At 42.4% G+C, this 16,869-nt stretch overlaps 1 protein-coding gene across 1 annotated transcript; it reads left to right on the forward strand.

Moving 5' to 3' along the window:
- The first annotated feature begins 726 nt into the window (after positions 1–726).
- LOC308694567 (trypsin-2-like) lies at positions 727–3,180 on the forward strand. Its single transcript, XM_081372166.1, has 5 exons — positions 727–816; positions 941–1,091; positions 1,632–1,879; positions 2,008–2,144; positions 2,243–3,180. Exons 1-5 carry the CDS (start codon positions 777–779, stop codon positions 2,390–2,392), a joined length of 726 nt encoding a protein of 241 aa, XP_081228292.1. The 5' UTR covers positions 727–776; the 3' UTR covers positions 2,393–3,180.
- Positions 3,181–16,869: the final 13,689 nt, after the last annotated feature.

The following is a 16,869-nucleotide window of genomic DNA, read 5'->3' on the forward strand; positions in this document are numbered from 1 at the left end:
TGGTGATTTTCCTTTTTTTTTTATTGTGACAGGACAGTAGAGAGATGACAGGAAACGAGGTGGGAGAGAGACGGGGGATGGGATCGGGAAAGGTCCACGAGCCGGGACTCGAACTCGGGCCGCCCGAGCGCAAAGACGCTACATGTCAACAACCAGGAGGCCATTGGCACCAACCAATCTCTTATTTATAACCAACAGAGTATAATGACGAAGTAAATAAGAGGTTCATTGTGTGCTTTCTGTATAACCCATAAATAATTTGAATAAAGTTTTATTTTTCATGCTGCCAAGTACACACTTCAAAATTTCGGGAGTCACAACTGTATTAAAATAAGAGACTGATGTCAAAACAGATTGTTATTTTGTGTGATGTTAAGTCAGGCCATCAGTATGTGCTATTAATCAGAGAATTTGTCTTTTATTGAACAGTTAACAAAACAATAAACTTACTGTACATAATAAAAAATATTCACAATCACAAAGTGTGTGTCACTCAAAAAGTAAATCAGCATTTTGGTCATCTGTTTTTATATAAGCTTCATACTGTCATAAGTCAACGCTTCCTTCCAATGCATTTATTATGACCATGGAAAACTGTATGAAAATAACTGTTGTCTCACATGCTCATTTTTACTTGTGACTCCTTTGTTGTGATCTTATTGGCTGGTATGGATTCTGTAGGGGTGTTCAAAAGATTGCTTAAAAGCATGAATGCTAATCTTGAACTTTGCAGAAGTGCTCTAAAGCTGTGAGCAGTCCTTCTCTCCTATACTGCAATGAAGATTGTTGTGTTCACTTTGCTGGTTGTGGCTGTGGGTATGTAGATCTCTCTTATTAGTAATTATTCATGATAATTGTTTGTTTATGCCTACACTGATATGTATTACAGATAGTCTTTAGCATTAATATTAATAAAAGAACAGTTCATTTTTCAATAAAGTTTACAGCACAGGTGATAAAATCATTGGAGGTTATGAATGTCCGCCCCACTCCCAGCCCTGGCAAGCGTACCTTACGGACGGGTATTACTTGTGTGGAGGATCTTTGATTAATAAAAGATGGATTGTGTCTGCAGCTCACTGCAGTTTCACGTGAGTATATAACTTCCCTTTTTAACCTTTTTTTTTTTTTTTGAAACATGTTAAAGCTACTTTACCATCAAACTACCTTTTCCCTAAAGAGTACCCTTTTAAGGAATCGATTAGCAAAAGGTTGTTATTGTTTACCATTTCTGAATGTGTATTAAAAAAATCATAATTTTTAAAGAAAAAGATAGGCTGTCAAAAAAAGTTACACATTATGTACTATAATTAAGATGAGAGTATGTTAGTCTACCAACCATTGGCATCCAGCTCTAATTTCGAATATTTTAGTTTTGAAACAAATTTACATTTGTGTACAGTATTTAAATATGCCTCTTTTCTGGCTTCAATAAATAATCACAATTTTAAAAAAATATATATATATTATTCAGCATACTAATGCAGGATTTCTATTGTCTATTGACTATATGTCTCTCAGACTAGGTAAAACCTATTTAAGACTATATAAAGACCTGATATGTAGGTAGGCAATATTCTGATAAACATTATATCAAGGCTGAGTAAAATATGAGTTTCTTTTTCAAATAGACGCCAACTCGTCATCCACCTGGGAAAGCACAACGTGTCTGTTACTGAAGGCACAGAGCAGCGGATCGATGCAGAGAAGGAGATTCGTCATCCAAACTATAATGATCAGACTCTTAACAATGATATCATGCTGATCAAGCTGAGAAAGCCTGCCATCCTCAACAAATATGTAAAGCCGATCCGTCTGGCAACCAGCTGCTCTTCTGCAGGGGAGCAGTGCTTGGTTTCTGGATGGGGCAAAACTGGAGGTGAGATGGCTGGATAATTAAAATCTCCTTACACTTTTATATAATATGGTCAGGCATTAAAACATGCATTCATTCATTAGATACATAAACAATGACAACTTTTAGCACTGTTCATATTCTTTTTCCAGTTCGCACTGCTTCTGTTCTGCAGTGTTTGAAATTGCCTGTACTCTCAAGTGCGCAGTGTAGGGGAGCATATGGTGGAAAAATAACTAAAAACATGTTCTGCGCTGGATTCATGAAGGGAGGCAAAGACTCGTGTCAGGTATGTTATTGACTCGTAAAGTCTTCCTCTTTACATGTGTTTTAAATTTTTATACAAACCACAATTTTGTCCTTTTCATTTTCCAATTTTCTTCTCAGGGGGATTCTGGTGGCCCTGTGGTGTGCAAGAGGAAACTGAAAGGTGTTGTTTCCTGGGGTGAAGGCTGTGCTGAACCAGGCTTTCCTGGGGTTTATACTGAGGTGTGTCGATACACTGACTGGATCAAATCCATCATAGCTAATAACTAGCTCTTTGTTCAGCCTGGTCGGCTAATTTTCTGTAATTAAATTCAGTTTGAAAGGTGTATGTGTTTCTATCTTTTATTTTTATATGGACATTGTTTTTAAGCATTTTTAAATCAGTTGCTCCACACCCCTTATGCTGTGCTGCTACAGCAGCATGGCAAAATTAAGTACCCCATTATATGGGTCTACAATGTCAAATGGAAAACATTCGAAGCCTCAGAGTATCGACAACAAGGCCATCAGAAGATGTAAGTTCTTACATACAGTAGCTAGTCGATGTTATGTCTAAAGGCTTAGCAGACAGTCAATCAAATCTGTTGCCTCATATGCACATGCTTTGTATAGTCACAGAAACACTGTGTTGACAGTATAGACTATGTTTCAGCGAGGGGAAAAATGTCAAATAGTGACTAAAAACACGACAATTGTAGAAGTGACCGTTTCATTCTTACTTTTATAGTCTGAAAAGTCTGTTCAGTACAAACTTGACAACAGTCGGCAATAATTATGAACAATGTGAAACGTAAAAGCAAGTTTACCCATGATTTAGAATGACTCAGGGATAACTATTGTGTGAAAGCACTTTGTTGTATTGGAAATATGTGTTGATTATTTTAGTATTTCTATATTTTTCTATGTCTAAGGTAGCTTTTGCAATAGCCATATGAAATTAGGTCTCAGTGAATGATACAATCTTTGTCAATGTCTGGGGCAAGACAAAATTACAGTGTCATTCAGTCTCAGTTGCTCTGCTCTTTATAAATCAACACTTTCCAATAAAACAAATTTACAAACTGATTTTTGGACTGAAATTTGTTTAGATGACAGCTGAGCAATTCGGTTTAGGGCCACTTCCATGGTTATTTGGGTCAGAAAGTCACACCCTGCATCCCAAATGTGCATACTATGCATCCTAAATAAAATGTGAGCTTATAAGTGTGTCCCAAAGCATAATATAGTATGCCAAAAGTCCCCGAATTATCTACTGTATTTCTAATACGGTAGGAAATTAAATTAAATTAAATGTGGAGGATTTTAACTGTGACAAGATGATTGACTGGCCCGTTTATTGCGACAGGATGAAAGGCAAAAGTTGGAAGAGTATTGGGCCATTAAGTGAAATCAACGAGGAGGAGGTGGATCATGAAGAGCGTGACAGGGAACAAACTAGCATGTTTGATTGTGTTGAACTAAATATCACCCTCATTGAGGAGACCTAAAAGTTATCTAGGGAAGATCTTTCCCCATCACCTCCACTGCCAGCATTTAGAGCTCTCTACAACACCTGCGTACACTGGAAGGCCTCTTAGGAACCCTGCTGCCCTCAAAGACATGCTAATATCTATGACTACTATCATATGCAAGCAGTCAGAGACACTACCCAATCAATAAGTTTCTGAGATATTCAGAAGAATGCAAATATTTAAAAAAGGAGTTTTATGTGTAAGGCCCGCTATATTGGTCCAATCTGCCGGTTCGCCAATACACGGGGAAGGTCTCACGTGTTCTGTCCTCACTCATGCAAAGTATTGGTTGGTTAAATTTGTAATATATTAATCATATATTTACTCGTTTATTTCATCTGACTCCATAAATGAAAGGTTTTAATAATATCTGTGCCTCACTAAAAGTGAGCTAATGTTTGACTATTCCGTTTAACTCTTCAATGAAAATAATGTCAAAGTCAGTTAGAATAATCAAATGTAACAATTTATTATGTCAGGTAAATGTATCATGCCAATTTCATAATCAATTCAAAGATAATCGATACAAAACATCAAATGCTCTGGAATAGAGAGAAGATGCAAACCCAACTTTAAGAAATACGTGAGGCTAAAGGCCTGTTCACACCGGGACGAATTTTGCGTGCGATATTCGCAGACGTTTAACGCCTCGTGACTAATCAAAGGGCACCAATGTGAGTGTGCACACCGATGCGAAAAACGCCACGCGTAAAAGCGTCATTTTTTAAAAAACGCCTCGGGTTCGGTTTTTTTGGTTTGACGCGCCGCGTCAAAAACTATCCGACCAATGAGATTGCCGCTTTTGCTCACGTGTCTGGAGCTTCTGAAGTTAAAGTAAAACACAACTTGGGAGCGCTCAAACACAAAACGGGCTTGCCGAGCACACATACGTAACGGCGAAGAAGATATACGCCGAGTAGCGTCTAAACACTGCCAGGAAGAAATAAGACGAGGAAGATGCAAGGCAAGATGAATGTAGAGCTGCTGGTCTCGTTGGTGTCGGAACATAAAGAACTATATGACAAACGCGACAGCGACTACAAAAATCTTGATAAAAGAGAACTGTTATGGAGTGGTATTAAGCACCATCTAATGTAGGGGAATGAATTTGCATGTTCTCTCGGCTCATCGTCAGCAAAAATCGCTTGGGTGTGAACACAAAAAACGCGTTGAAAAACGCTGGCGAATAACGCGCGCCGATATTCGTCCCGGTGTGTACGGCCCTTAAGAGATCTCTCTCTCAGCCTCACGGGCCAATCTGAAGTACAGAAAAGGCCCCGATCTCCCTGCTGCATTTCATTAAATAGCCAGAACTCTTTCGCATGGAAACATGTGCTAACAAAAGAAATTTGCATTCAGAGGTAGCACCTCTTGGGGGTGAGTGACCATTTGTCTTGAGAGACCACCTTCCTTTGTAAGTCAACGATCCATAAACTCTTAAAACCTTATTACCTTGTGTTTTACTTATTCTGAAATGAGACATTGGTACCAGTCGCACTGTGACATTTTAAACGATACCAAACATGAAAATACTCTGTGATAATAATTCACATTAAACTATACATTTTCTTGGGTGAAATCAGGTGATCATCTGAGCATGAGAGAGAGGGGGTGAAGGGAGAGGAAACGAGATGTAGATTAAGATGACACGGAGATGAGACTTTCGTCTCAATGGTGCACGAGGGCCAGTTCAAATGGTAATCTCCAGAGAGGTCCTTTTGTCCTCTCAGGGTCTGGTCACCAGAGGTGTGGACTCGAGTCATGTGACTTGGACTCGAGTCAGACTCGAGTCATGAATTTGATGACTTCAGACTCGACTCGACAAAATGTACAAAGACTTGCAACTCGACTTGGACTTTAACATCAATGACTCGTGACTTCACTTGGACTTGCGCCTTTTGACTCGAGAAGACTTGCTACTTCCCATGAAAACTGGGGAAAAAACGTTCACACGCCGCTCTGTTTATCTGCATCTGTGAAAAAATGTGCACCACCTGTATGCATGCAGAGAGCGCGCGCGCTGCCTGCACGACATCCAATCACTGTAGTACCACGTTGTTTTGATTCGACAACATCTAAGCAGGCACATTGCAAGACAACCAATGAAGCACAACCTATGAGCGCAACAAGCACAACGCATGCTACGAATTTGAACGAATGATAAGCACCTTATTGGATGTAGCCACGCATCCATTTTTTTTTCTCACGCACAGAAAAATCGCTAAGCAAAGAGGACACGGAGACCGACAGACTTGACAGAGCAGGTTAGTTATGATATAAAAAAATCTCTGCTCTCATATTCTGTCACTTTTATTACGAAATTCAGACAATAAATACCGTTTTGGCGCTTGTAAATGTGACACGACAGATCCATAGCGGCACGTGAACCGATCATCTCTAGCTGATAGTAAATAACGTTAAACACGAATGAACACTGTTGAAAGATACAGCACAGCTTACCGAAATGTATATTCCTCATGCATAATATCGAGCCATCAATCAAAGGGGTCAATAAAACAGTTGGAGAACAATTATGTCACATAACATTTACCTCAGGAAAGCATTTAATGACCATAATATAGGCACGTTAGTTGGCTAGAAAAAAGAGCTATAGAGTAGAGGGCTGCATTGGGATTGAGTCCCGCCGGGTCCCGCGGGACCCAACGCAAATCTCGCGGGAGCGGGCGGTTTGAACTTTGCTGCGGGCGGGAATGGGCGGCTAAAAAAAACCCTGCGGGATCGGGAGGTAGCCTTGCAACATGATGGAGATGTCAATAATGGCGCTTTTCCACTACACAGTATGCTACCAGCTCGGCTCGGCTCGGCTCGACTCGACTCGTCTTTGTTTGGTTTTCCACTGTGTGAAAGTTGTAACTGTATCTGCTTCCAGGTACTTTTTTTCGTACCACCTCCGGCGGGGTTCTGGGCAAGCTGAGGCGATACTAAAATGTGACGTGAAAACACGGCAGACTGCTGATTGTTCAGAGAGAAGCATCACCATTGCACGCGCAAGACAGAGTATCCTGGATAAAAAACAGCAAAAACGAAAACAAAACTATCCAAAAACAGCACACTCGATTTCCTCCATTATCTTGTGTGTATGTGTCCAGTAGGCTATGCCGGCCAGGGAAACGAAACAAACAACCCCATGAATCTCTTTAATAATAGCAATACAAATATGTGTTTTTTTCCTGCGGGACGGGAGAAGACACAAAATCAATGCATCTCTATTATTGTGCGGGAATAAATTCTCAGAGTTTTGCGGGTGCGGGCGGGAGTGGACATACATATTGCGGGAGCGGGCGGGAGTGAAACACATACGTTGCGGGAGCGGGCGGTAATGGTCAGAAATTCGGCGGGCGCGGGCGGGAGCGGGATGAAGAAAACAGTCCCGCGCAGGGCTCTACTATAGAGAGTATTTTGCTAAATATGTGTACTATTGCATGTTTATTATATTTTTACTTATATCATTAAATAAAGTTGTTATTATAATAAAAAAAATGCATTATATTTAATTTGTGTTATTTTTAACCTTAAATAATACTGCCAGCTGATAGGGCTCTCTGTATGTTTACAGCATTAGGTGAGTTGTTTTTTTCTTGAGAAAAATGAATGCCTATTTTGTGTAACCTACCTAATATTTATCCAAATGAGTCAATATTAAATCAAATCATAATAAGTGAATTGAACTGAAATAATAAAAAAGCGTAGCTTACCAGAAATTGAACCATGTAAACATTGTAACATGTTGTCACTAAACCTGATAAAATTCAGTTTAGTTACTAAAATGTTTTGACAATACACTTATTGTGATGCAAAAATTGCAATTATTAATAATTGCATCACAGTTGCGCAACAGACTTACTTGTGACTTGCATAACAATGACTTTGTCCCACCTCTGCTGGTCACCCCCAAAACAGACTGTCTGGAATTTATCAATTCTTACATATGTGTATAGAATGTTCTCTTAGAATTAATCTTCAAACAGATGTAACGGAACTTGAAATGAACAGATGGTGTTATAAATATCAGTGTTTTGTTTAGTTGAAATATAAAAGGGCAGTATGACATAGCTCCTGACAAAAGGTCCATCTAATTCTACGTAAGTCTTAAAGGAGAACTCGGCAACTCTAGCGAACTCTAGTCACTTCTTCGCTGATTTTCCCTTTTGTTGTCGCATGTTTTCCCCACGAGCTCCCCCTACAGCTGTGGTGGGGCGTATATTTCACAACACAGTCGTAAAAAACTCACTTGTGGCAGCCTCCTCCCCCTCTCTACCGCTGCTCATGTGCGTTTGTTTTGATCGGAGCAAGCCAACTGTATCGCGTGGAGCTATGTCTACTGAGGTGGGTAATCTGGTAATACATCATAAATGCGTGTGTGTTTATGTCGAATTGCCGTAAAGCAATTTGTGTTTCGCGCTCGTTCTCGTTCTCGCTTTCGCTTCTCACGAGACTTCCAATTTCTATCTTGCCGGGACGGTAGTGAACAAGTTGCAAGGTTGGTTTTCCGCCTGGGAACGCTGGGGGGAGCGGGGAAAGTCACCAATATCACCAGAACAGGTTGTTTAACCATCCAAATGATTTCTAGACAGTTTTATTAAGTTAAAAAAGCTACCAAGTTCTCCTTTAAAGGGTTAGTTCACCCAAAATTGAAAACTGCACATTTTTCCTCACTTTGACTGAAATGGTATATCGGCTACAATATATATATATATATATATTGTGACGAGCGTCCCGGCCGATCATCAGCGTCGCCCTGGAAACAAACGAGCCACAGCTGCACGTCCTCATCACGCCCTTATCGGCCTCAGCTGCGGCTCATCAACTACCGTGCTTATAAGCACACATGGCGAAAGAGTTAGGGGGAGAGGAGTGAGCGGCCAGTAACAGGGGGAGAGGAGTGAGCGGCCAGTAACAGGAGGAGGAGGAGGAGGAGGAGGAGGAGGAGGAGGAGGAGGAGGAGGAGGAGGAGGAGGAGGAGGAGGAGGAGGAGGAGGAGGAGGAGGAGGAGGAGGAGGAGGAAGAAGAAGAAAGAAGAAGAAGAAGAAGAAGAAGAAGAAGAGTTAGGGGGAGAACCTCTGACTGAGAAAGTGGAACTAACGCTTCTCTTTATTCTCTCACAGACAGCAGCTGAAGCCGATCTCTCCCTACGAGCACTCAGACACGACTTCACTGGCACGAGGACAAGAAGCACACCACTCACCGGCGCACCTACCGTACTGTCTGCTTTCACCATTTCACTCTGTTCATTAAACCCACCCTCCGGGGCTTTAATGTGAGCTCTCTTTGTTGTGTGATTCTTCACCCCGTGACTATATATATATATATATATATATATATATATATATATATATATATATATATATATATATATATATATATATATATATATATATATAAATATAATTTTTTTTTTTTTTTTTGTCATGAGACACACGAAAATGTAGACAGTGGATGGAGACGGTGATCGTGTTTGGGTCTGTTCTGATTTTCTACACAAATCAATTGCACCTTTTTTGCCACCGTCTGAGGCGCCTTCACGCGAACACCGACTGAAGAGCCTTTTTCCACAAAGCACAGAAGGCACGTAGAACACTCTCATCGAAGATTGCAGAGCAGAAACAATAGAACACTACCTATACTACCTACCTAACCGCTCGGCTCCAAAGCGAAAAGCAAATATGCGATCCACCCGCATCCGTATTTATACCCGCGCTATTTATACCATTCTCTGCTACTGTATGTGCTCATGATAGAGCAATTTTGGACTGAGAGGGAACATCAACTTTCTAATACACTCCAAAAAAAAAAAAAAAAAAAAAAGGAGTAAAAAAGAAATCACAAAATCACAAAAGTATTTTTAACCACAATTAGAAAGTATTTACTCAGTATTGTCATCCATAGACATTCATTTGAAATAATACAGCATATTCCACAAAAAGTGTTTAAGAACAATCATCTTTCAATTTCAAAACTAATAGTAATAATATTTTTTTTCAAATTAATATTTTTTTTCAAATTAATATTATTACTCTTAGTGTATTAAAGCAGTTATCCAAACACAAGTCCAAAATACTAAAATTGAACTAAAAGTAAGTAAGTTAAGTAAGTTAATCCAAAGTAAATTACATGCAAAAAATAGCTCCTCTGTTCAAACACTAGACCTGTAGCATCCTTGTGCTGCAGTAATACATAGTGGGGGAACAAACAATATACAAACAAACAAAAAAGGAAAAGAAAACTAGTCCGCCCCAAGGGCCACTAGACAATATACCGCCCCAAAAAATATATCATATTTTTGTCATTATTTTGAGAATGCAAAACACACACAAACACATGCCTATCTTCATAATTCTAGTTTTGAATTCAAAGTTTCAATACTGCTCAACACCATTTTTTATTCATGGTATTCATAGTCTAAAATTAAGAAACCCCTAGAAAACAGTAAAAAAAAAAGAAAAAAAAGAAAAAGAAAAAAGAAAAAAAAAAAGGAACATTGTCAGGTTTGGGCAGGTTGCTGAAGATGAGGGAACAGAATTTCAATGCAGCTGTTTATTCACAAACTCAGGTTACAGGAAAATACAGAAACTCAGGAGAATACCAGGAACTCAGCAAAACGTACTTGGTTACTTACGTAACCTCTGTTCCCTTAGAGATAAGGGAACGAGTACTGCGTTGCAAACGCTGTGGGAAAACTCCTTTTCTCGAGAATATTGAAGCCTTTATTTTAAAACGCATTGCTGCAGCACATGCGAGAGCTAGAAGCTCGCGTGAGCGTGCTGATTGGCTTGTGCAAAGCAACTGCACGAACCAATGGCGGATCAGCAGAGGAGCGTGGACCAATCAGGGCGCTTGGCACTCTGCCAGAGTCAAGCGCGCGAAACTGCACGTGACAGAAGAGTATAAATATACAGAGAATCCGCCATTTGACAGGTTTAAATCGACTGAAGCGAAAAGACACCTGCCATAAGAGACAATAGCACTGCAAGGCAACGCAGTACTCGTTCCCTTATCTCTAAGGGAATCGAGGTTACGTAAGTAACCAAGTACGTTCCCTTACGAGAACGTTCTCTCGTACTGCGTTGCAAACGCTGTGGGAACACTATTTAAAACGCCGTGCTTGTCAATCTTGGGCAATCTGACTCACCGGGAGCTCCAGGAAGTACAGAATAGCCTAGGATAAAGAGACCGAAACTTCGGGCCTTTAGATATCCAAACAGACAAGAGCTGGGCAAAGGCCAGTCTTAAGAGTCCCACAACACAGAATGACAACCAGTGTCTGAGTCACAAACTAGTCTGGGTCCACAGAGCCAGCGTTAGATAGAGATAACTTATGCCTGCAAGGCAGGTACTATAAGTTATAAAGGTTTACAGATGCGAACGGAACGGACCAGCCGGCCGCCGCATAAATATCCTGTATAGGTACTGCAATAACTAGTCTGGGTCCATAGAGCCAGGGCCTAGATAGAGAGAATTCGTACCTGCGGAGCAGGGACTTCTGGGTTGTAATGTCTCACAGATGTGGACGAAACGGACTAGCCGGTCATCGCACGAATGTGCCAGAAGGAATGTCAAAACTAGCCTGGGTCCGCAGAGCCAGAGCTTTAGATAGAGAGAACTCGTGCCTGCAGAGCAGGAACTTCTAGGTTGTAAAATCTCACAAATGTGGACGGGACGGACCATCCGGCCGCCGCACAAATGTCTTCGATAGGAACACCACTCGACCAGGCCCACGAGGAGGCGACGCCTCTCGTGGAGTGAGCTCTAACACCTATGGGACATGTAAGGCCCAGTGAGGTGTAAGCCAGAGCAATGGCATCCACTATCCATCTAGACAGCGTGAGCTTCGTGACGGGAAGACCTTTGGTTCGGCCCCCGAAACAAACAAAAGGCTGTTCAGACTGTCTGAAAGAGGCTGAACGCTCCAAATAAATTCTCAAAGCTCTGACAGGGCAGAGTGTGAGAGCATCACTGAACTCTTCCGAAGCGGGAAGAGTTGACAGAGAAATAACCTGGGCTCTGAACGGAGTTGAGAGCACCTTAGGAATATATCCATGTCTTGGCCTAAGGATGACCTTAGAGTCATTGGGGCCGAACTCCAGACAGGAAGCGCTAGTAGAGAGCGCCTGTAAGTCACCTACTCTTTTGACTGACGCCAGTGCCAAAAGCAGGGCGGTTTTCAGGGAGAGAGGTTTCAGGTCGGCTGACTGAAGTGGTTCAAAGGGAGGTCCCTTAACCTCTTCCACTCCAAGGCACATTTTGGAATTCCGCCTGAATTTAACACACCTAAGTTTAAATATTCACCCTACACACATACAGTGTAGGAAATTTAAAAATCTGGTGTCATTGTACAGAAAACCCTTCAAATTTACTAAATCAGATTGCAAAACTTCATAAATAGCATTGTATGTGTTTAAAATATTATGATAAACATAAAAAAAGCCATTTTTTATTAATTTTTTCCCCAGAATCCTGTCTTTGAAAGTCTGTGATTCAGCTATTGTTTGCTCTGGGGACCTGCTGATTATATTGTTTGATTCCCCTAGGTGCCAGTATCCACCAGAAAAAAAAACTTTTTCTCTATCAAATTCTAAACTAGAGTTATTCAAATGTAACCGATGGGAGGCAACGTGTCATTTTAGCGTTTATATGTGTCCTTTGGAGTTTTCAAACACTCAAATGCAAAAAAAGTTTTTACAAAGGACATTATCCCAAAAATTCTACTTTTAATATATGCTAAAGTACTTTACTTGATTATTGATAGATTTTCTTCATTTTCATTCAGGTTTATTTTTTTTTTGTATCTGAGAAACACAATATGCAAAATGGCATAAAGGAATGAGACCAAGTAACCTTAAAATTGTTTGTTTTGTGAATAAAAACACAAACATTTTATTTTCCTTTCAAGAGACACATAACTTACAAAACAGTCTTGTAGATTGTATATGGTCTATTAAAACAGACCACTTGTACAAATTGAAAGCATAAATAGAAATATGAGGGTGGGTGTGGGGGTCTCAGGCCCATCTCAGATGTGTCTCGGCTGTAACACAAAGTAAATTGTTTTTATTACACACAAACTGGTTGTTTGCATGGTTATATATATATTTATAATTTGCCTAATTTTTATGCATACATATATATATATATGCATAAAAATTAGGCAAATTACATAATTTTATTCAAGTCTGAATTTATTCCAGTACTGAATATGCAACTCATGTTTGCTAATAAAACATAAATGCTAAATCAAGTTTCCACATAATCTGTCAAGAAACAAATAGTTGGCTCAGTTGCTGTACTTTTCAATTTCAAAATAAAAATTCTAATATACTTATCAGCATTATAAATGCAGTAATAAATGAACTTACCCGTCAAATCCAGCGCCTAAGTTACTTCAGAGTCATTACTAGTCGCTGCATGATGCATCGTCACTTTCTCGTTCAAGCTCTTCTAATATCGCTTCAATGTAAGATAACACCTTTTTTTGCTGCTTTTCCCTCTCCAGTTGCCATTTTTAAGTCTAAAACGTTTACAAAATACAAATATACCCTCAAATCTTCCCTCACTCGTCTCTGTTACTGCTAATCACTTGTCACAAAAACATGACGCGCCTCTCAAGAACAACGCCGTGATCCCGCCCATCTGCTCCACTGATTCGTCGACTGTTTCAGCATCTGATTGGACTAGAGACATGATTGACATATGATTGTAAAGCTGACATTCTTAGCTTTTAACACGTGCCTGATATGTATATCATCGTCATGATTAGAGGACGCTTGCACGCTTTGATGATGATGTGTAGATCGCGTGTTTCTCCGGTCGAGCGCGTTTTGTGTTCTGGACATCCGCGACATAACAGTGGATTATTTACCAAGAAGAGCTCACAGAAAAGTACACATGGGCTCATTCTAAAGAAAACATCCTAAGGTAAAAGATGATATCAAGTTTGTGGCTTATTTTAGCTCAGAGCACCTGTAATCGATGTAGACATGAGACGTTTGTCTTTGTTTTTCCACAGAAATCATATTTCACTGCCCGATTCTTTTGGAGATAATGTGAACTATGATGTGAAAACAATAAAACAAACTACACAGTCACATTTCTGAGAATGAGAGCTTTCTTTTGATATATAATTTTTCTGTTTTGTGAGATACGTAAAAAATATATATTCATATTTACATTTCTGCATCGCCATTTTGGGGGAGGAGCGATTTTGTGACGATTGTTTTTTAAAGCTATATATTAATTATTTGTGTTCCATATACACAAATATCATTATATTCTGTGTAAAGATGAGATTTCAAGATTTAAAATGATACCATATATGGGGTGATAGTATCTCCAGAAACATTAAAAAATTAAGTTTAAATATAATGAAGTAGCTCTAGGCCCCGCCCACGGGCACGCAGAGTGGTGAGCCCGTAGAACCAAAGAAAGGTCCCAGGCTGGGACAGATGGCGGCCGAGGCGGGTTAAGCCTTCTGGCGCCCTTAAAGAAGCGAACTATAAGGTCGCATTTTCCTAAGTAGGCTCCGGGTTCCAATACGTTATGTGCAGCAATGGCTGCTACATACACCTTGAGAGTGGAGGGGGAACGACCCGCATCCAGCATCTCTTGGAGAAAGGATAGCACTTCACAAGTGTGTGGGTCGAGGTTTCGAGCTAAACACCAGCTGGAAAACACTGACCATTTTAGGAGATAGAGGCGTCTAGTAGACGGAGCCATAATAGTGTTTAGGACACCTTCTGGGAGATCCTGGGGTACCCGTTGAGTGGCCATACATGTAGGGCCCACAAGTCGGGACGAGGATGCCAGATTGTCCTGTTGGCCTGAGCCAGAAGGTCGCACCTCAGTGGAATTGGCCAAGGGTCTGTTACAGACAGTTGCATCAACTCTGGGAACCAAATCTGGGTCCGCCAGAGAGGAGCCACCAAGAGGACCGCGCTTTTGGTGTTCCTGATCCGTTCGATGACCTGAGGGAGCATCGAGACCGGAGGAAACGCATAGGGAGGGAGGTTGGGTCAGTCGTGGGCCAACGCATCCCTGTTCTTTGAAAATAATATTTGGCAGTGACAGTTGTCTTCTGAGGCGAAAAGATCTACTTCTGCCTTCCCGAAGACCTCCCAAAGCAGGAGAACCGTCTGAGGGTGGAGAGACCATTCCTCTGGGGGAACTCTGCCCCGAGAGAGCATGTCTGCTCCTGTGTTCAACGTGCCTGGCACGTGAGCTGCCCTGAGTGAGCGCAGGTTGGTGTGAGCCCATAGCAGGAGCTGCGTGGCTATGGCAAGCAGGTTGTGGGACCTGAGGCCGCCCTGGCGATTTATGTAGGAGACCACTGACATATTGTCCGTTCGGACCAGAACGTGGTGTCCAGCCAGGTGAGGGAGGAAGGTTTTTAGGGCTAGAAAAACTGCTCTCATTTCGAGGCAGTTGATGTGTAGGCGTTTCTCCGAGCTCGACCAGAGGCCGGAGGCAGGCTTGCCCTCGTACAGCGCTCCCCAACCTGAGTTGGAAGCGTCTGTTGAAATCACCCTCCTCTCTGAGACCACCCCCATGCTTACGCCCTGCTGGTACCAGCTGGTGTCTTTCCAAGGGGCCAGGGCTTGAACACAGCGCTGGTTTACCTTGATAACCAAGTGGCCTGAATGCCAGGCGTGGGGTGGCACCAGAGGTGCTAGCCACAGCTGAAGAGGACGCATACGCAGTAGGCCGAGTTGGAGTACTGATGATGCAGAGGCCATGAGGCCAAGGATCCTCTGGAACGTTCTGAGGGGTACATAAGAGCCCTCTGTGAGTGATGCTGCGAGCTGCTGAATCATTAGAGCACGGGCCGGTGTGGGCCATGCTCTCATAAGTACGGAGTCGAGAACTGTTCCCAGGAACGTGATACGTTGGCTGGGCAACAGAATACTCTTGGCAAATTTGACCTTGAGCCCTAGACATTCTAGATGTCTGAGGAGCCAGGCTCTGTGAGTATGTGACTCCGCCTCTGACTGGGTCAATATGAGCCAATCGCCGAGGTAGTTCAGGATGCGCATTCCCCGCTGTCTCAGGGGGGAGAGAGCTGCATCCATGCACTTCGTGAATGTACGAGGTGCCAGTGCCAGTCCAAATGGTAGGACTGTGTACTGGTATGTCTGCCCCTCGAAGGCGAATCTCAAGAATGGCCTGTGGTGGGGGTTCACTTGAATGTGAAAGTAAGCGTCTTTTAGATCTATTGAGAAAAACCAGTCGCCTGGGCGAATTTGCGCCAGGATGTGTCTGGTCGTGAGCATTCTGAACGGCCGTGACATGAGAGCCTTTTTCAGATGTCTTTCTTTGGAACAAGAAAGTAACGGCTGTAAAAACCTGACTCGCTCTGAGAAAGGGGGATCTTTTCGATGGCCCCTTTGGCCAGCAGACTTAACACTTCGGTGCGGAGGACATGACTCAGTGTGCTCCTTACCGTGGTTTGTAAAACCGCACGGAAACGCGGTGGTCTGCGGGCGAACTGAAGCGAGTAACCGCGCTTTATGATGTTCATTACCCATTCTGAAACTCCGGGAATAGCTTGCCAAGCTAGAGCCCGCAGAGACAGAAACATTATCATATCTGGAACGCCCAGTGTTGGGGGTTCGAACTGACATGTGTGTGAGGGAGAAATTTTGCTCGATTTGTGCTTTTTGTGGGTCGCTGTTAAAACAGCGTTTGTGTGCAGGGGTGCGTGACAGGTGACGGGCCCATGTTCTGCATTTAATACTGCTCCAACCGCCTGAACTGAAGAGGGGGCTGAGAGTAGCACTCGAGCGATCTTCGGGGCTGGTCCGGCCGCGGCGGGACAATGACCCCTCTTTAAGCCGGTTAGGACGGCTTCTTGGGCTCGTGATCGAGCGTGAGCTTCGGCTGCAGGCCCTGGCGCTTAGGGAACAGGAACCGTTTTGCAGGCTTCATGCGCTGGCTAGTCTCAGCCACTGGGCGGGGCTGGAGGACTTGTGAAGCTACCCTCTCAGGTCGCGGCGTGCTCTTGGGGCGCCGTTGGACCGAACTGGAGCGTTTAGGGAGGAAATGCTTCATGGCGCTGGAGGCTTTCTGAGCCTCAGTGAAGCGTTCTGCGAAGCCGCTGACAGCTGGGCCGAAGAGACCAGATGCTGTGACCGGAGAATCGAGGAAGGCGGTTGTGTCCGCGTCCCTGATTTCGGTCAATGTCAGCCATAGGTGGCGCTCTAAAACTACTAGGCTGCCATGTTGTGG

The sequence above is a fragment of the Scardinius erythrophthalmus genome, assembly GCF_964197995.2.
Source record: "Scardinius erythrophthalmus genome assembly, chromosome: 8".
Classification (NCBI taxonomy): domain Eukaryota; kingdom Metazoa; phylum Chordata; class Actinopteri; order Cypriniformes; family Leuciscidae; genus Scardinius; species Scardinius erythrophthalmus.